We start from the raw sequence: 19,661 nt of genomic DNA, 5'->3' as shown, positions 1-19,661 counted from the left end.
AGTTTTTCAAGGCAGTAGCGTCCTCGTCGGCCGTTGATCCGGTGGCGAAAGGGCCCTTGGGAGTTGTAGGCTGGAAGCTTAAGTGGGCACGCGGGGAGGGAGGGGAGCTACCTTTCCCAGCATGCACCGCTCCGAATCCACCCACGCAACCTGCGCCTTGCTTAGTGATTTAGCTCAGCTTGGTTGCTTGCCGACAGTTGGCTCCTGGGTGAGTCCGCTGGGGCAGAGGGGCGGGGCGAAGGGGCAAAAGGGGCGGGGCGGGGCCGGTTGGCAGTTGGCTCCCTCAGCTGAGGGGAAGAAGAGGCGCTTTTCGCGCGCGTTGTTAAAAGGGCCCCAGAGCTCCCTCAGTGTGAGGCAGAAACCCCATTTCCATTGTAATTCTGAAGGACCTCCCCCTTCCACATAATATCCTGGGCCGTATTTATATTAATTTATTGAAGGCATTTCTACACCGCCCATTGGCCCAAAATACGCTCCCAGAGAAGCTTACCAACGTGGTCTTTGAGAGGCTCCCTGACCTCAGGCTCACGCAGTCTCCCCTCATAAAAAGGCATGGCAACTTATGAGGAAAAGGGATTTGGTAGGAAGGGGAGGAAAAATCAAGCGTGGGCACAGGTTCTTGCTTACTCATTTCATAAAAGTTTGTGCTTGCCGATTAGGAAAATAAACCTCAAAGTGGCTTATGAAGAAGGCAGAAAAATAAAATTGTCACTAAGAAAATCGTGACCATAATTTAAAACATGCAGAAGGCTAAACCTGCCACAGAATAGACTGCAACAAATTAAAACTCATGCAGACTGTAATCTGGATAACCAAAATGTTTTGCTCAGGCACCGAAACGAATACAGTGAAGGCGCCTGCCTGGTATCATGAGTTCCAAAGTGTGTGTGCTGCCACACTAAACAACCTAATTCTTACAGATGTGCCACAGCTCTGGCTTCCTAGGAAGGGCAGCCCCATCATAGGAAGCTGCCTTAAGGAGGAGAGTCAGGCCAATGGTCTGTCTAGTTCAGTATTGCCTACACTAACTGGCAACAGCTGGACAGGATTCCTGTCTCGGCCTTAACTGGCGATGTTGAGGATAGAACCTGGGGACCTTCCACACAGTCAGTGGGTCTTGTTGGCACTTAGGATCCTCATGGGACGGGGCTGATGGAGTTACACTCCTTCCTCGCTGATCTCCATGGCAGTTCAGCCTATAAAGACCTAATGGGTGTGCAAGGTCTGATGAGACAGTTTTGCCAGTATCCCAGTCCCAAGCTGCATAGGGCCTTACCATACCCTCCAACATTTCTCCAATGAAAATAGCTGCATCCTATTCCATAATCAGAATAATTTTATTATTTATGCCCCACCCATCTGACTGGCTTGCCCTAGCCACTCTAGGCGGCTTCCAACATATATAAAAACATGATAAAAAAATGAACATTTAAAAAGAAACCCTTCTCTATACAGGACACCTTCAGATGTCTTCTAAATTTTGCATAGTTACTTATTGCCTTGGCTTGGGGGTCGCATAACCTCCAGCATTTATGCGATGAAAATAGAGATGTCCTAAGGAAAAGCGGGACATTCTGGGATCAAATCATAAACCGGGACGGCTTCTGTAAACCCTGGAAAATGGAGACACTTGGGGGGTTTTACATGCTAGTACCAGGACCTTGAACTTGGCCCAGTAGCAGACTGGCTGTTGCACATTCCAGAAACATGGTGTTTCACGCTGGCGGTAGTTTGCCCAGCAAGCAAACTAGTTGCTGCAGTCTGCAGTAGTTGCAGCCTCTGGACCAGCCTCACAAAGGACACTGCTACTGCATACTTGCACAAAGATGAATTTAACATGACTATTCCACAGTGAGATGCTTGATTGCTGCATCCAGACCAGCACCAGTTTATCTGCGAATAAGTCCCACTGAAGACAGCGAGACAGGCCAGAGAAGTTCTAAATTATTTTAACAGTGTCCCTGTCACTTTTTTCTTTTAGATTTTGACTGAAGTGTTTCGGTCGAAAGAAACAGCTGAGAATTCTCAACTTCTGTCTGCAGTAGAAGCTTAGCTGCTCCTCTGTCATGAAAGCTGCCAGTGTCAAGGCAAGAAAGTGCTCGGTGTTGCCTCCTATCATCCCCGAGGCGGAGAAGGAATTTCTGGAGAGCATCCAGAGTTACATCTACTCAGAAATCGAGAAAGTGGGCTGTACTGAGCAAGGACTGGCTGAGGAGTATTACATAATATACAGAAATGTGTTTGAAATGGTAACCAAGCATTGCTAAGAACATTTCGCTTTTCAAGACAAATGGGTGCGATCTTAGGAGTTTGGGAACGTATTCTGACTTTCACTGAAATCAGTGGCAAAATAATAATGCGCAGCGTTATATAGGACTTCTTAAGTGTGCAAAATGTTTCCCATCCATTTTTACAGCAATTCTTGCAACAACCCTATAAGGTAGATCAGTAGTATTATCCCCCATATTGCATGTGGGAGGACTGAGGAGATCATAAATCTGCTCTGCGTGAAGGAAGATCCCAGATTCAATCCCTGGCATCTCCAGGTGGGACCTGTCTGAAACTCTGGAGGGTCACTGCTCGTCAGTGTAAATGATAATGAGCAAGAGAAACCAATGGCATGACTCAGTCTGAGTCCACTTCCTATGTTCCTATGAGGCTGAAAAAACAGCAGCCAGTCTGGTTCATGGTCCATCCTGCTAGCTACTATCCTGTGATCCACCCTGAGACCTTCGGGTATAGGACGGTATATAAATTCAATAAATAATAATAAATATCCTGTACCTATTCCCAGTGGCATTTGCCAAGGAATCTACTGGGCCTGTGTTAATCAGTACTAATATGGATATGAACATTTTGTGATTGAGCTAGGCTTCATCATACCGGGCCTTAGTCCTGGAATGTGTCAAATAGCAAACAAACTAACTAACTAACTAACTAACTAACTAAACAGGTGTCTTAGTGACATGTAGCCAGTCCATCAATGTGGTGTTGGTGGGGAGAGGCATCTACACTGGCCCTTTCTCCACATGCTTGCTCATGGAGAGAAGGCTCTTTTTGCACCTATCCTCTTTTCAGAACAGATGGGAGGGTGGCTGTCCAATCCTGGCATTCAGTGAAATGTGGGCATGTTTAAGGGAGCTCAACGTAGGAGAGACTTAAGCAGTGAAAACAGCAGGAAGAACAAGCAGTCTCGCTTGTAGTGTAGATTTTTGAGGGGATATTTATGTACTTAGACCTTTCGCAGGTGCCCTAGGAGGTACTGGTGGGCACACTGCGAACCTCAGGCACCACACTAACAAGCAATATCTGCCATATGGAAGGGGGAAGGCTGCTTTGGTCTGACCTGGCCAGTGGCGTAGCGTGGGTTGTCAGCACCCGGGGCAAGGCAAGTAATTTGCGCCCCCTAACCCGTGGATTTGCGCCCCCTAACCCATGGATTTGCGCCACCTAACCCTAACCCCCAGATGTTGCGCCTGGTGCGGCCAGCCCCCCCTGTACCCCCCACGCTACGCCACTGGACCTGGCAAGGAGGGGTCTTCCAGAGATTTTGGAATGAAGCTTTTTCATAACTTGTGCCTAGTGTGTTATAAAGCAGGGAAAGCAAATGACCAGCCTCTATATTATTGACACAGATAATAGAGCATGCTAATGCGTACAAGAATATCCTCACTACAATCAAGCAGGAATATGATGCCTTCATAGAAGCAATAAAGAAGGGCCAACAGAATGCCTTTTATCTTCATGGGAAATTAAAGATTTTAGCCTGCGAGTCTACAACTCTCATGTATTATAAGAACAGAATTAGTCAGCTGAAAGAAAAGTAAGGACCTCTTTGGCAACTGTTAAGTACAGGAGGTGGGGTGGATGACCTTTCATAGCATATTTTGAGCAAGTCTAGCACAACAGCATGGACTTAGTAAAATGGGGTTAAAAACTTTTAATTATGTGCAGTTTAGTATCATATTTTTCATGGATCATGTTTCAGTCTAGTTCTCTGCCAGAATATACATTTAAAGTACTCTTAACACCACTTGAACTGTCATGGGTTCCCCACAAAGAATCCTGGGAACTGTAGATCGTTATGGGTGCTAGCCATGCCTATTAAAGTGGTATGAGTGCTTTAAATGTATGGTGTGGCTTCAAAGCCACACAAGAAAGTAGTGAAACTGCAACTCTTCAGAGTACAGTGGCAAGCTCTTGGGGAAGAAAAGTCAAGTAAAAGCAGCAAACAATTCTTTCTTTTAAAATTTGGGATGATTTTCCTAGTCTACTTTTAAACAAGCTCTTGACAATTCTGTCCTGGCAAGCATATTTTTCAGTCAGAGCCTTTGGTGGCTTGTTATTTAGTTTACTGTCTACTGATATGCTTTATTTATAAAATGTCTCTCCCCTCCCCCCCAAACCCCCTGCTCTTTATTGTTTTTAATCTGCTGTGGGTTGTTGTTTTTTTGGTAAGTTGTCTTGAATAGGACATCCCTATTTCCATCAGAGAAATGTTGGAGGGTATGTGAGGCAAAGGAATGCCTCCACATAAGAGCCTTTGTAATTTATAGGCCTGTGGACTCCATGTTTGTGGGTTCCCCCGCAGCCGCTGTTCTGTTTGACTAAGTAAACTTGCCTCAGACATCCCATTGGTGTACTTACTGAGGAAATCCAGCACAGGGCAAAATGCAGACCTCCAGACTTCTCTGCCTGACCCTTGGAACTGTCCCGAGGCTGCTCTCCTCACCAGTGCTTTTTTCTGGGGGGACGCAGGGGTAACGCATACCCCTAAACATTTTGTGAATCTAAGTTTGGCCTCATTGAGGGGCAGTATTTCAATATGAGTAGGAAAATGAGAGCACCCCTAAACATTTTTTTAGAAATAAAAGCACTGCTCCTCAATGTCCCTGCCCTCCAATCTCCTCTAGTCCTTTTCCCTGGCAACAATATGCCCTTGAACAGAAATAATGCTCTTTTGCTTGCCTGAATCAAGAGATGTGTATGTAGAAATCTCTGGTTTTGCATGATTGAAATTTCACCTACTGTGCAAAGGTAAGAGTAACAATTATCCCCCCTTCACTTTTGCCTCTCGCCCTGCCCATCATTGCCGTGTGGCCCCCACAAGGTGGCACATGTCAGAATGGATGTGGGTGTCTTTGAACATGAAAGCCACTTACACAAGAGAGGCTGGATTAATATTTCAATGACTGTTTCTTTTCTCAGGATAAAAATAATTGAGAAAAATTCTGAAAGAATCACAAACTTGATACAGAAAGTAAGAGCATTAAGACAGACATTCTCTGCAAAAGACTCTCCAATCCCGACCAAGACAATCAACCCTGCCATCCTCATTCCAGGTGAGAAGCAGCTCTCTTTAATATAGCAATCAAGTTTCTCTTAAATTTGGAGCATGAGCTGGCCATAGTTACAGACTTTTCAATTAAGTCTTGTGGATTTCAATGAAGGAAAATCAAGTAATGCAATTTAGCTGTCACACTTGATTTTGAGTAAACTGGATGTAATGAAAAATGACCACAGCTTTGATTTTGTTTTAACAAAGTTGAGTTTCCAGGTAATCGGTGTGCTGATCGCAGCCATGAGTTCACCGGAACCTATGCTCCTCCTTTCCCTACAGGCATCAGCATGAAAGATTCTCTTGACATCAATGCCCTTTCTGTCCACCTGGCTCACCTCCAACAGAGGGTGAGGGACCTGAAAGAAGACATGTTGACAAAGTACATCCCCCTGGAGAACACTGTAGACATTGAAGAGGACCTCAACCGTGCCCTTATCCAGCGAAATGAGGCTGAAAAACAGAATGAGCTGCTGAAGTTTTGGTATAATGATCCCCCTTGCAACATGAATTTTACCTTGTATTTAAAAGAGCTCTGCAGGGTATTATTTCTTTCAACCTCTACCGCACTCCTCTATTTTGGAGCTGCAGTAGCAATGCAGTCCTCTCTAGGTACAGACCTCATAATCAGGCTGGATCATGGCTTAGATCCCAGAGGCGGAATGCCTAATACGGTCATACCTTGTGTTGCGTCTGCTTCATGTTGCGTCTTTTTGCATTACATTCCGTGGCAACCCGGAAGTACCGGAACGGGTTATTTCTGGGTTTCGCCGCTCGCGCATGCGCAGAAGTGCCAAAGCACAACTGTGCAGATGCAGCGCTTTGAGTTGTGGGCATTTGACATCACAGACGGGCCTCCGAAACAGATCCCATCCATAACACGAGGTACCACTGTAGTTAGTAATTCAACCTCTGGTACGCACAGACACACACAGAGTTGTTATTATTTTTACACTTTTATTTACAGTCAAACCTCAGTTCCCAAAAGCCTCCGTTTCGGAACATTCCGGCTTCCGAATGCCAAAAACCCAGAAGTAAGTGTTCCAGTTTTCGAACATTTTTCGGAAGCCAAATCTGATGTGGCTTCTGCTTGAGTGCTCCTACAGCCAATCAGAAGCTGTGCCTCAGTTGTTGAACATTTTAGAAGCTGAATGGGCTTCCGGGACGGTTTACATTCAACAACCGAGGTTTGACTATTTGTATCTCACCTTTTCTGCCAGAACTCAAGGAGGCACACAAAAATTAAAGCAAATACAGATAAAATGGACAGAGCTGAAAACATATAAAGGGTTATCTTTCAAAAGCAATTAAACCACCTGAGGAATTAATGTTAAAAAGTATCTTCTAGAATGCAGATAGTAAAAAATAGTACAGAGCCCTTTCCTTAAAAACCAGTCAGTTCCTAAAAGCCTGCCGTAATAATAATAATAATAATAATAATAATAATAATAATAATAATAATAATATAAGGCTTTACCTGCCAGTGGGAGGATAACAAGAAAGGGAGACAGTGTAGCTTGTCTAGGAAGAGAGTCCCAAAGACTAGGAGCAGCCACTGAGAAAGTCTGTCCTGCATCTTCACCAGGTGTGCTCATGAAGGTAGTAGGACTTCCTCTGAAGATTGCAGAGCCCATTTTTGGGATGCGGGTGGCGCTGTGGGTTAAACCACAGAGCCTAGGGCTTGCTGATCAGAAGGTTGGCAGTTCAAGTCCCCACGACGGGGTGAGCTTCCATTGCTCGGTCCCAGCTCCTGCCAACCTAGCAGTACGAAAGCACCTCCAAGTGCAAGTAGATAAATAGGTAAGGTAAATGGTGGGAAGGTAAACAGTGTTTCCATGCGCTGCTCTGGTTCACCAGAAGCAACTTAGTCATGCTGACCACATGACCCGGAAGCTGTATGCCAGCTCCCTCAGCCAATAAAGCGAGATGAGTGCCGCAACCCCAGAGTCAGTCACGACTGGACCTAATGGTCAGGGGTCCCTTTGCATTTACAGATAGCTTTGACCTAAGCCATATAGTTAGGCTAGTACCAGGCAGATGGATCAGTGATTCTCAACTAGAACATAGTGACATTCATTTAATTTGATGGGGAGGACCAACAGCACTTAGGCCCTGGTTCAGTTCCCCAGCATCTTCTTGTCAAACAACTGCTGCCGAATCCAGCACCTCTCCAGCCCTGTTCAAAGGAGGTTTGGGTTGGTCTCTGTTAGAAACTAGCCATGAGTATTACTAATATACAAAGTAATTATGACAATATGTTTATCTTTGCATAAAAAATGGGAGAGAGATTGATAAGGATTTATACAGAGATTTATAGATATTTGTACACGTTACTTGGCTGGACAACTGCATTTCAGTATTCAGATAAGTGAGAATTTTGAAGGATGGCTGTGTTTCAGTCTGCATATTGTTTTGGAAATTGCTAATTAAAAAGAAGAAGAAATGGCTAAATTAGGTCAGTTTGCCTGTAAACGCAACCGGAATTGAATTTCTCCCTCATCCCAAATTGTGAGCCACTTGATGAAGGAACATGCAGTAGGAAAGGTCTGTAGCAAAGAAAACTCAAGTCCTCTGTTTTGAAGACTAAAGGGAGCAAGATGATAAGAATAAAGGTGTGGTTGGGGGAAAAGAGAAATTTAGGCGGAATCACTAACAGGGAGTTAACAAGAGCCTTTTGATGAGCCGCAGCCAGGCAGCCAGTTTCACGCACTATTCTCTCCTTTGTAGCTTTTATCGACTATCACAGTTTGTCAACGTTGTGAATATCTGGGAGAGTTCAGACAGGAGTTCAGAAACCTTGCACCAGCTCATCATTCAAATGATAGAAAATGAGAAACTTTCAAAAGGTAAAATACACGAGTTCAGATTTTGCCATCTAACAGCAAACCATCAAAGGAGGACAGGGAAGAACATTTGTCTGTGATGCATGCTGAAACAATTGATCCATGTGGCAACCAGCAATGCTAAAGTTCCCTTTCATTTTGAAATTATTTGCCAAAGTAGGGCTTGCCTTTTGCCCCTTATGCCAATCTTTCGGTCCCCTGATCTGTTCTAGCTCATTCATGTGGGCGGGAAGAAGGCATTGTTTTCTGTTTCTATCACATGCAACACTGCTGCAATTCCTCTTCTTGCTGTCTGCTGAGGTGAAACTGCATAATTTATGTAATTATGTAACCTATGTAAAATAAATTTGTCATTATGTTATTCTGCCCCATTCATTTTGCTGCAAAGGAAACACTGTGCAAATGAGAGGAAACATAATCAATTATGTATCATGTGCAGATTGAAAGAAACAGCTGATTGTATTCACTGGATTGTTTTTGCTTCTGGACACATGGGACAAATAAGAGAACATGGGCAACTTCTGCTCTCATTTCTGTTTTCATTGGAATGCTCCGGCATTCTTATTTGTCAGTTTTCAAATTTATATCTCTGGAGAATTCCGACAAGCTACACCTTATGCTCAAGCTGATTCATTTCCTGCACTCTTTCCTTTGACTCATGTGCTAGCAAATCCTTTCCTGAACCATCCTAACTTCACCTTTCATGTTCCATCGTCTCCAGCTGACCTCTCCTTACTTTTCTACTACATCCAGTCCACACCTCTCATTCCTGTCTTTCCTGCCCACTGCAAACTGTAAGCCTTTTGAACAGAGACTATGTCACTTCTAAATGCTGCACAGTGTTTGGAAAACAGCTGGTGATGTCTTTGGGCACACATTCGCTATTGGCCAAAATTAGTTTAACAGACCTTCCTCTCCCCTGAGAACCCTGGGAAATGTAATTCTGCGGTGCAGAGTAGAGCTCTCTAAACAGAATTCTCAGCACTTTCACCAAACTACTTAAAGTAATACTAAAAGTGATGTAAACCTGTGGTTCCTGGTGGTTCTGTTTTCTGAGAGCATAAAATGGTAACTTGCTATGGATGGCTTTCTCTATTCAGATACACTTGCCAGCAGCATTTCCAGCGTATTTGAACATGACCCCAGCAAAAGCAAAGAGGCTGAAGACCTGATTGAATACATTGAAAGGTAAGGTGATAGAGCATGCCCTTTAGTCTGTCCCCGCCACAACTAGCGCATCAAGCACATTGTGGTCATTAGACTGCTCGACTGAACAGAGAGCAGCAGTACAGTGGAGATCCTCTGACAGCTGCAGCAGTGGGCACAAGCAGTCTCCCTGCTCCCCTCTGTGACATACTGTTGGTGTGCAGATTGTGGGAACATTAAGGAAGGTAGGAGAGGATATATTGTTTTGATACTATCCTTCCTCACTCACGCTAGTGAGTAAACAGCAGAGCACATTCCCTTTGCAACATATTGGAAGCAAGTTGATGATTCATTAGAATCCTTTAATTAAGCAATCCAGTCTGGATTGTTTCTGGTAAGTTTTCCCTTTATTTCCCCCTCAAAATAATAATAACATGACACAATCTTCTTTAAAAGTAAGAATAAAGTTTTACTCGCATTCAGTTCAGTAATCTGAAGGCATGCTTTATCTTGTGGTTACAGTAAAAAGAAGTCTGAGCTACATCTCAGACTTTCTGCTTATGGGCTACAACCTATGTGAAGCTTGAGCCATGCGCTGGCTAAGAGCCATGAGACTCCAAAAGTAAGAGACTAAGACTTCAAGAGAGAGATGGTTGTGTGGCCAACCCTTTTTATCTGGTCAGTTAGGGTCATCTACCTGGTCACACACGGGGAGGAAGCTCCACACAGGTATGACAGGAAGTCCTCCTTGTCTGGAGCCACATTCCCCTGTGTGTCCATTCTAGGCAACAGGAAAACGTTGTACTTGACTGCTCTAGTAATAATACATCCCACACAGATGGGGACATGGCATACACAGCCAGCCAAACTGCAGGGAAAAACAGAACTGGGGAGATGTAGCAGGAAGCAAAGAGCATCCCTTACCAGTTGGCTGTGCCAAACAGAACTGCTTCTTCTACTCCTTAATAGACAGAAGTATTTGAGGGCCAAAGTTAGTCATTAGCATGGGCTGCCCCAGAGATCTTGGATAGGCAAGACACTGGTAGAGAATAAGGTCAGGAATTGATGTAAGCTTATGAGGAAAATGGTGGTGCAGGGAAGGAGAGAAGCAAATGGTGTCTTTGGGCAAGAGTTTGCTGGAGAAATGGATTATGAAGAGAGCCATAACCAAAAAGTCTAATGGAACCAGAGAGATGGTTTTCTCTTTCTATTCAGATGAGAAAACGCCATTTCACTGTTTCACTTCCCTCTTACCTCTCCACGGCCCCCTCCCATTTATTTAGCATCTATACAAAACCTCAGAGTGGGGTTATTCAGAGGCCCTTCTTTGTGTGCCTCCTCTATGAGAGGCCTGGAGGGTGGCAACACGAGAATGGGCCTTTTCTGCGGTGGCTCCCTATTTGTGGAATGCTCTCCCCAGGGCTTCCTGCCTGCCACCTTCATTACATATCTTTAGGTGCCTGGTGAAGACATTTCTCTAATCAGGGGCTGATTAACATTTTATGTCCTTTTTAAATGGTTTTGCAGGAGGGTTTTTTTGTTTGTTTGTTTGTGTTTGTTTTTATTATATATTTTATGTTCTCATTTTGTATTTTTATGCTGTGAATTGCCCTGTGGGTGGTATACAAATTGAATAAACAAAACAGATAAAAATGGGGTCAGCAGGCTGGAAAGAGATGGTTTGCTCCTCACCACAGCTGTCCTGCTGTACACAGCAACATAGCAAGAGCATGAAAGAAGAACATCTTGCTATGTATTTCTAGTTTGACTATCATACCCATGTTACACAGCTTCTGGGGTTGTGTCTGGCTAGTGTACATCCACTTCCTGTGCCTTTGAACTTGTATGTTCTTTAACCTGTGCCAGGTTCAATGAACTGTTTTCCCGTAGTCAGTTTGAAGCTGCTGCAATATATGCAGCAAACTGTCCAAGAGGAATCCTCCACAATGAAGAAACCATGGAGAAATTTAGGGGTATGTATGTATGTATGTATGTATGTATATGATTTATTAGTCACTCAATAGATATATATAATTTTCTAAACTGCTTACAAAAAATTATTAGTAAGGCATAACATAAAAGCAAATGAAACACATTGCAGTAATAATTTTAGTGACCCATAAACAGATCCAGCAAAATAGCAAACCTTTAGCAGCAGAAAACAGCAATAAAAAGGGCATTTACCATAACCTTTTAAATCCTTGGGTGAAGAGAGAAGTTTGTGTCTGGTGCTGAAAGGATGTTAATGAGGGAGATCCTCGGATGTGGTCTTTCTCCCTTGCAGTTTCTTAGATCAGCTAACTTCCTCTAGCCGTGTTGTTTCTTGTAGCACAAACCACTTAAAGCACCTTAGCAACTAACATTTATTAGGTATGAGATTTCATGGACAACACTTCCTGCATCTGATAAAGTATAGTCTACAAATGCTTATGTCATAATACATTCATTAATATTTAAGGTTTTATATGACTTTCCTGTTTTAGATCAATCAATATAGTGCTCTGAGTAGCATAATTAGTATGTCAGGTTAGACTATTAAAAGAGTGCAGAGAGATACTCTCAGTAGCAGACACTGAATAGCCAACCTATCAGGGATGCTGTAGCAGAAGATTTTCTGCACTGGAAGGTGCTTTTGAGGTACCTTTCAATTTTCAGATTCTGTAAGGTACTACAAGACTCTGACAGCCAAACAGACAGAATCAACCAAAAGAGTACCGTAAGTAGTTGCATTAGTGTAGCAGGTTAGAACATTATGTAGATATATTTTCTCAGATTTCTTTACACCTGAAGTCTCATCAAAGCCTGTAGTATTAAAATGCCATTTTTTAAATATTCCTGGTTGCTACCTTACTTTGTGATTGCGCTGGATAAAAAAATTTAAAACTGATAGCTAGCTAAATATATTTGTCCCTCTGTCCTTTTTAAACCCACCATTCCCCACTTTCCACAACTTGTTTCCCCCCTCCCTCCTTCTCTCTGAGATTTTCCTCATTTCTTTAAATCTTATCAGCCCTAAGATCAAGCAATTATATAAATCCAAGGTTGGAATTAAGGCTCCCTTAGTGGAGAATCTGAACTGAGGAGGAATCAGCAGTGCAGAGAAGAAAAATGCCCAAGCAAAAGCATGTTGTTGTTGTTGTTTAGTTGTTTAGTCGTGTCCGACTCTTCGTGACCCCATGGACCAGAGCACGCCAGGCACTCCTATCTTCCATAGCTTGCTTAATTTTTTAAAAAAAGAAACCTACTGACTTCCCCTTTCAGGTGCTGGCCCAATCAAAGGGAAGGTTCTCCCTCTGCTCATGTACTGCGAAGCTCTAATAAGCACATGCGTAGCTACTAAGCAGCCACTTTCAAGCCATTTGGTAGCTGAAGCCATCCAGTGTGCCTTGAATGAGAAACGATTAGACCTGGTGATGCACTGGGTCACCATCCACAGGTAAGTGGCCACTCGGAGCATCCAAGGAGGGTTCATAGCTCAGTGGCAGAGCATGTGCTTTTTATGCTGGAAAGCCCTCTGGGGAGCCACTGGGCCTCAGAGTAGGCAATACTGGGCCACAGGCCCATTCAGAGCTTGTTTGAAACCTGGGGGCAGGAGTCTTGTTCTTACCATGACAGTCTAGCAGGCCCCTGGCTCTCCTTCCCCACAGCCATCTTAGCCCTCTGAGGCCCGGGTCAAGTGTGTTAAGTATAATTGTTTAATTGCACATTGAAACAGAAAATCACACTGTATGCGTATTGCTAAAAGGGCATGGGAAATTCCATTGAGCTGTCCTAGGAGCTCTCTAAGTGCCACCAGGTTGATAATTACCTGTTGATGTCTATCTACTGGCTCTCTTACATCGTGTTTAACTTTACACCACATGGATGTAATATTCAGTTGCAAATTGCCATTTTGAGGGTGCCTCTCTCAAGCCACCGAAGACAAAGGTGTGTCAATAAAGTCTCTCTCTCCAGGAGAGAAAACAGCTCCAGGCTGTAATGAAGGCTGTGGAGATAGACAAACCTTTATTTCATGCCCATTTGGTATGCAACTATTTGGATGTACAGAGGTACCTTGGGTTACAAACACCTCAGGTTACAAACACTTCGGGTTACAAAGTCCGCTAACCCGGAGGTAGTACCTCAGATTAAGAACTTTGCCTCAGGATGAGAACGGAAATTGTGTGGCGGCGGCAGGGCGGCAGTGGGACGCCCCATTAGCGAAAGCGCGCCTCAGGTTAAGAACCGTTTCAGGTAAAGAACAGACCTCTGGAACAAATTAAGTTCTCAACCCGAGGTACCACTGTATCATTTTTTTGTATTTTTATCTGTTTGAAGAAAATTCTTTTAGTAAAGTTTTGAAACCATATTTTGGGTCTGGACAATTTTTATTGCAAGAGGAACCAGTTTTTAATTCATCCTATTACTTCAAACTGCACAATATTAATATCTGCAATAAAGTATACTTGGCTGCCCCCCATTCTGCACAGGTCTGCTAGGCCATGCGAACCAGTGATCTGGCTCCAAAGAAGGCAGATCCAGATGCGTTACTGATGCTCCTGCTGATTGTACTTCTGTGGACAACAATTCTCAAAATGTGAAGAGTTAACTCTGAAACTGAGGCAGCCTGGCTCTGTCAGACCCAACTGCATTGGGGCTGAGCACAGGAGGAGTCACCTCTGTTTATTTTTTAGGGACGCGGGTGGCGCTGTGGGTTAAACCACAGAGCCTAGGGCTTGCCAATCAGAAGATCGGCAGTTCGAATCCCTGCGACAGGGTGAGCTCCCGTTGCTCGGTCCCTGCTCTTGCCAACCTAGCAGTTCGAAAGCACAAAGTGCAAGTAGATAAATAGGTACCTCTCTGGCGGGAAGGTAAACAGCGTTTCCGTGTGCTGCTCTGGTTTGCCAGAAGTGGCTTTGTCATGCTGGCCACATGACCCGGAAGCTGTCTGCGGACAAACGCCGGCTCCCTCGGCCTATAGAGTGAGATGAGCGCACAACCCCGGAGTCAGTCACGACTGGACCTAATGGTCAGGGGTACCTTTACCTTTTACAGGCCAGGATGAGAAGTAGGGGAGCAAGCAGGTTAGTGGTCAACAGGAAGCACCTGAGCAGAATCTCAGAAGTTACTTTCCCAGCATGGGAATCATTTGGGTAATGCTCAAACTCCTGGAATGTGTAGAGAGAGTCCTATACCAACATTGCCTTATGAGCAAGACTTTTCTCAATTCCTTGTTTTCTCTTCCTGTTCCTTTCTTTTTTTACTTTGCATCACTTAGATTATAAATTGTTACTGTAGTATTATTATATTTTATATTAGTTATTCTCCCCCGCCACTAAGTCTAAAGTCAAAGTGAGTTACAAAATGATCCTAGGTATCATTATTTCAATTTTTCCACACTGAAATCCTTCACAATACCCCAAAGCCTGATAAGTCCCTAGAATGTTTAATTGCTCTTGTTTCCCCTAGACTGGCATTCTGTGAGGAAGCCGGTGATGCGATCTTCAATTATGCACAGATGGATAAGCACAATGAGTCCCAGTGCTACGCTTTGGCTCAGATTGTCTACCTTGAATGTGGAGCGCACAAAAAAGCCGCCCTGTGCTTGTGCAAACAGGGACAGATCTACGGAGCCATGGATTACCTTCAGCAATGCAAACGCTTTCCCAGAGGTAGATTCCCAAGCCTTGTTAATTTATATCTCACTGCAACCTCAACAGCAGTGAAATTAACCAAAGATCTGTTTAAATCTTAATCTTCTTCTGAAAAATGGCAAGTGCAAAAGCCTAGTGAGCATCCTTCAGCGAGGAGTTTCACAAGAACAGCACTAATACTTAGAAGGCCCTGTTCCTTGTAGCTCACATGCCTGACTCCAGAAGCCAGAAAAGGACTTCCCCTCCTGATCTCAAATGTTGGGGATGGTGATGATGCATCAAGTAGCTGCTTTTTCAGGCCTGAATTACATGTGTTATTTTCCTTATTCAATGTTAAGCTATATGTTGAATGAATACAGTGGTGCCTCGCAAGACGAAATTAATTCGTTCTGCGAGTTTTTTCGTCTTGCGAATTTTTCGTCTTGCGAAGCACGGTTTCCCATAGGAATGCATTGAAAATCCAAAAGGAAACAAACTTGCAAGACGTTTTCGTCTTGCGAAGCAAGCCCATAGGGAAATTCGTCTTGCGAAGCAACTCAAAAAATGAAAAACTCTTTCGTCTTGCAAGTTTTTCGTCTTGCAAGGCATTCGTCTTGCGAGGTACCACTGTAAATGCTTCTCAGCCATTTTCAAACACTTTTGCAATGCTCTGTGTGTGAGAAAGAGGAAGTGATTATGGCTCTTCCCCTCTCTCTGTTGCTTATGGTTTGAAACAAGCATTAGCTCTACATGGAAAATAGTTCATTTGCTGTCCATCCATGGGATCCTCAAGTCTATCTTGCCTTTTTAAAGATGGTAGATCTCTGCTTGCCAGTAAAGAACTGGAGACACTTTGTGCATCTCGTGCCCCACTTACTGGCATGGTTGATTGTATTGTTTGCAGATGGCCTTTCTAACGGAATTGCTGTTTGGTTTCAGAGGACTATATCTTCCTACTGCAACGTTGCCCAAGTGTAGAACTCATGCGCTGCCTAACTCAAGAGTGGAATGGGCACCCACCCTTCTTGTCCCTTGGGGAAACAGTCCTGACGCTCATCGACACAGAACACAAAGTCATTTGCATACGATTGTTGGAAGAGATTTCCAAGGAAGGCAGGGGTGAGCACAGCTGGGGTTTTTTCAGTAGAAATGTCATTGCATGTACTTGCAATTTATCCCATATCTACAGACACCTGTATATTGCAGGTATGTTTGGCCTCACAAGGGTAGGTAGTGGATGGGGACAGGTCGAGGATTTTAATCAGGAGCAGGGGCTGCAGGGATGCAGTCCCAACTGGATCCCTCTCTGCTCTCAGCTTCAATTAAACTTTTAAAAACAGGTGAGAGGTCTCCCACTGCCATGTCTGTTTTTGGCCTTCATACCATGGGCTTCAGGGACGCAGGTGGCACTGTGTGTTAAACCACAGAGCCTAGGACTTGCCGATCAGAAGGTCGGTGGTTCGAATCCCCGCAACGGGGTGAGCTCCTGTTGCTCGGTCTCTGCTCCTGCCAACCTAGCAGTTCGAAAGCCTTTCAAAGTGCAAGTAGATAAATAGGTACCGCTCCGGCAGGAAGGTAAACGGCGTTTCCGTGCGCTGCTCTGGTTCGCCAGAAGCGGCTTAGTCATGCTGGCACATGACCCGGAAGCTGTACGCTGGCTCCCTTGGCCAGTAAAGCGAGATGAGCACCGCAACCCCAGAGTCGGTCACAACTGGACCTAATGGTGAGGGGTCCCTTTACCTTTACCTTTTAAGTTGGAGAAAGGTGCTTTAATTGGATATGTGATGCAGATGTTCATTACGTTTATGTGATAGATTAACTCTGTTGCTTTTACTTAATTAGCTAATCAGTTAACATCCTTTCATAGAGGACAATCTGACTTAAAAGTCAGCATGTTTAACCTGTGACTAAATGTAGCAATTATTTATGGCTTCATTTTACCCCAGCTTTAAGATTTAAGCTTTGAAACATAATATTAACATGGATGCCATTGTTCTAAAGACCTGCTCTACCGTGGCATCTTACGTCTGCTGGGACATAGTTCAACCTTGCAATCCAACCTATGTTTCCTCAAAAGTCAATCTGAGTCCAATGGGGCTTGCTCCCAAGAAAACATGCATAGGTTGCAGTTCATCAGTGCAGACCTCCGTGGTGTTAGGTTCCAATCCTTTGCATACTATCTTGGGCAAAACCTGAAGAATGCAAATTTACTTACTGAGAGTAAATACCATCAAACTCAGTGGGGCTTCTTCATAGACATGTATAGATCGCCCCGTAATGGATTTAGGATCCTATCCCAAGGTATGCATGTTTCTGTTTTCTACAACTCATGATTCAAGCAGAAAGGAAAAGCAGCAAGACTTTATTTCACATTTTTCTTTGTCGAATGTCCTTACAGACGTGCTGGAACAAATTATTGTAAAGGATAAAGAATGTAATGTGGATGGCTGGAAGGAAATAGCTGAAATATGCCAGAGTATCAGGAGAGAAAAACTATCCAAGTTTCTTATCACGATCCTGGCTGCCCAAGCAGGAGTGGTTGAAATTCCTGATGGTGCAGAGGATGCCAAGTTAATGGAACACGTTTTCTGGTAATTTCCCTGCAAATCACACGGGGGAGCTCTTGGCCTCCAGAGTCACTTCAACTGGGTGAAGACTCAACAAAACCTGACTTGTGAATGTGCTTTCTTCTTAGAAACAATAATATATTAAACACCTGGGTGCCTGTCCTTATTGGGAGAGATGTTTGTCATGGCAAAATGTGACTGTGTTGTTTGAAGTCTGTATTTGATTTGGTTTTGGATACCGTCGTCCTTGTTTCACATAAGACTTGTTTCAGAAGGGTAGCTGTGCTAAGTCTGTTATAGCAAAAAGCCTGGGGCAGATTTAAAGACTCTGTTGCTAGCAGTTCATGGTCATGGAGTTTCACGTTCATACTAAAATTATTTTCACTTCATTTCTCCTCTGATTTCATTTTTGTCGCCCAACTTTTTCTTCTTCCGAAATAGTTTCTGTCCACATGACTTGGTCTATTATTTCAAATTGAAAAATTCCATATTTGCACAATTGCACCTATGCCACTGGGCCCAGTGGTTGAAATGCTCTCTCACTCCCTCACTCCCTCTCACTTACATGAACACAATACCCACCCCAAAAGACTTACTCAGGGCCTTCCCACATGCCATACAGGGCTAACATTTTGATATATTGTTTTAATTTCTCCAACATCTCTACTCCTAGGTAGTTGAAACAAAAAATAAATCCTTCCAGTAGCACCTTAGAGACCAACTAACAGGTAGTTAGGCTTGCACACTTAATTTATCAGAGAAGCTTTTTGTAAGACAATGTAGCCAGGATCATTCATTTGTGAAGAGGTGGTTGTTGTTTTAAAAAAAAGCAGGTGAGGTGAGGAGGCTGGGCAAATCAGAAGTCACTTGAAGACACCCACAATACATTTCTTTTGGAAACCCAAGCATCAAGTTTACCCCGTTTCCATTTCTTCTTCTTCTTCTTCTTCTTCTTCTTCTTCTTCTTCTTCTTCTTCTTCTTCTTCTTCTTCTTCTTCATTAACCACCCTTCGCTCTAAGGCCCTGTGCTGGGTTGCAGCCATTTAAAATACAGCATTAAAAGCAATTTTAAAATTACAATCACTAAAAATAAAAAGCAGTAGCATCTTATAAAAAGTGCCATTGCTGGGTTTTATTGGAAAAGGTTCTGTTTTGCAGGCATTAACATAGGTGTAGAATGTGATCCTATGCATGATTATTCAGAAGCAAGACCACCTTATTAGTACTAATGTCTTATTAAAACACCTGAAGCCTCTAAAAGAATGAAGAATCCAGACTTTAACAAATTTATTTAGGGGTCCACCTGGCACCATCATAAACCATCTTTCTGGCACTAAACTAAAACTTGATGGATTATGATTAGCTAGATAATGGCTTATTTGATGAAATATTCTGCAGGAAGGGCGTTCTGCTGGGTCTGTTTATGGATTATTGAAATGGTGTTACTGAAACGTATTGTTATGGTTTTGTGCTACACATTTGTGCCTTAACTTTTTTATAAATTGTTTAGAGATTTCTTGTAGTAAGTGACTAATAGGTCATATAGTTAGCAATACTATTATTTAAAATGTTTTAAACATTGGAGTAAAATGACTATGAAATGCATAAAATATAGGCTGAGATTATTATGCATTTATTCAACAGAATTTGCATGCCAATTAATTGTAAAGAAAATCTCTTAAGTGGTTGAGTTTAAAGTATGCAACATAAACAGTGATCATTCACAACAAAAGTAATTAGTGATAACATAATTGGCCTTAATTTGCTATGTTAATTAATATATGTAGTTAGATAGAAAACCACTGCATTTATAGCCATAGATATAGACGTGATCTTCTTTTTAAACAATATTTTTATTCATTTTCAAGTTGCACATCACACTTAAAACAACATAACAAACAACACATTAACTACATTGCTTAAAATATCAGATCAGATTCTTACAGTTCACGCCAAAAAAACTTCCCACATATTACCATGATTATTCGGTTAAGGTTGGGGAGGCAGCTGCTGTTGCCATTGGACAACTTCCCCCCCTGCCCTTGCCCCCATGGCTAGGAAGCTCACTTTCCCCTCCAGAACCAGCCCGACCACCCAGCCCAGACAGGCGGAGAATGCACTGGATGCGCATGGGGCATTCGCTTGGCCAGACATT

General features: G+C 43.3%; 1 protein-coding gene across 6 annotated transcripts; it reads left to right on the top strand.

Moving 5' to 3' along the window:
- The first annotated feature begins 59 nt into the window (after positions 1 to 59).
- CLHC1 (clathrin heavy chain linker domain containing 1) lies at positions 60 to 17,668 on the top strand. Of its 6 annotated transcripts, none has more exons than XM_081188622.1 (12): positions 60 to 208; positions 1,982 to 2,249; positions 3,636 to 3,823; positions 5,209 to 5,342; positions 5,621 to 5,822; positions 8,066 to 8,184; positions 9,282 to 9,369; positions 11,194 to 11,300; positions 12,589 to 12,763; positions 14,776 to 14,978; positions 15,879 to 16,058; positions 17,338 to 17,668. In XM_081188622.1, the coding sequence occupies exons 2-12, from the start codon at positions 2,067 to 2,069 to the stop codon at positions 17,532 to 17,534; spliced, it is 1,776 nt and encodes a 591-aa protein (XP_081044748.1). In that variant the 5' UTR covers positions 60 to 208; positions 1,982 to 2,066; the 3' UTR covers positions 17,535 to 17,668. The 6 variants fall into 6 exon arrangements, with proteins under 6 accessions (XP_081044748.1, XP_081044750.1, XP_081044749.1 ...); XM_081188624.1 differs by lacking the exon at positions 60 to 208 and adding an exon at positions 270 to 374; XM_081188623.1 differs by lacking the exon at positions 60 to 208 and adding an exon at positions 272 to 550.
- The last annotated feature ends 1,993 nt before the right edge of the window (positions 17,669 to 19,661 follow it).

This window comes from Podarcis bocagei, assembly GCF_964188305.1.
Source record: "Podarcis bocagei genome assembly, chromosome: 3".
Classification (NCBI taxonomy): Eukaryota; Metazoa; Chordata; class Lepidosauria; order Squamata; family Lacertidae; genus Podarcis; species Podarcis bocagei.
The sequence above is the reverse complement of the archived record's forward strand: the minus strand, read 5'-3'. Positions and strand labels throughout refer to the sequence as shown.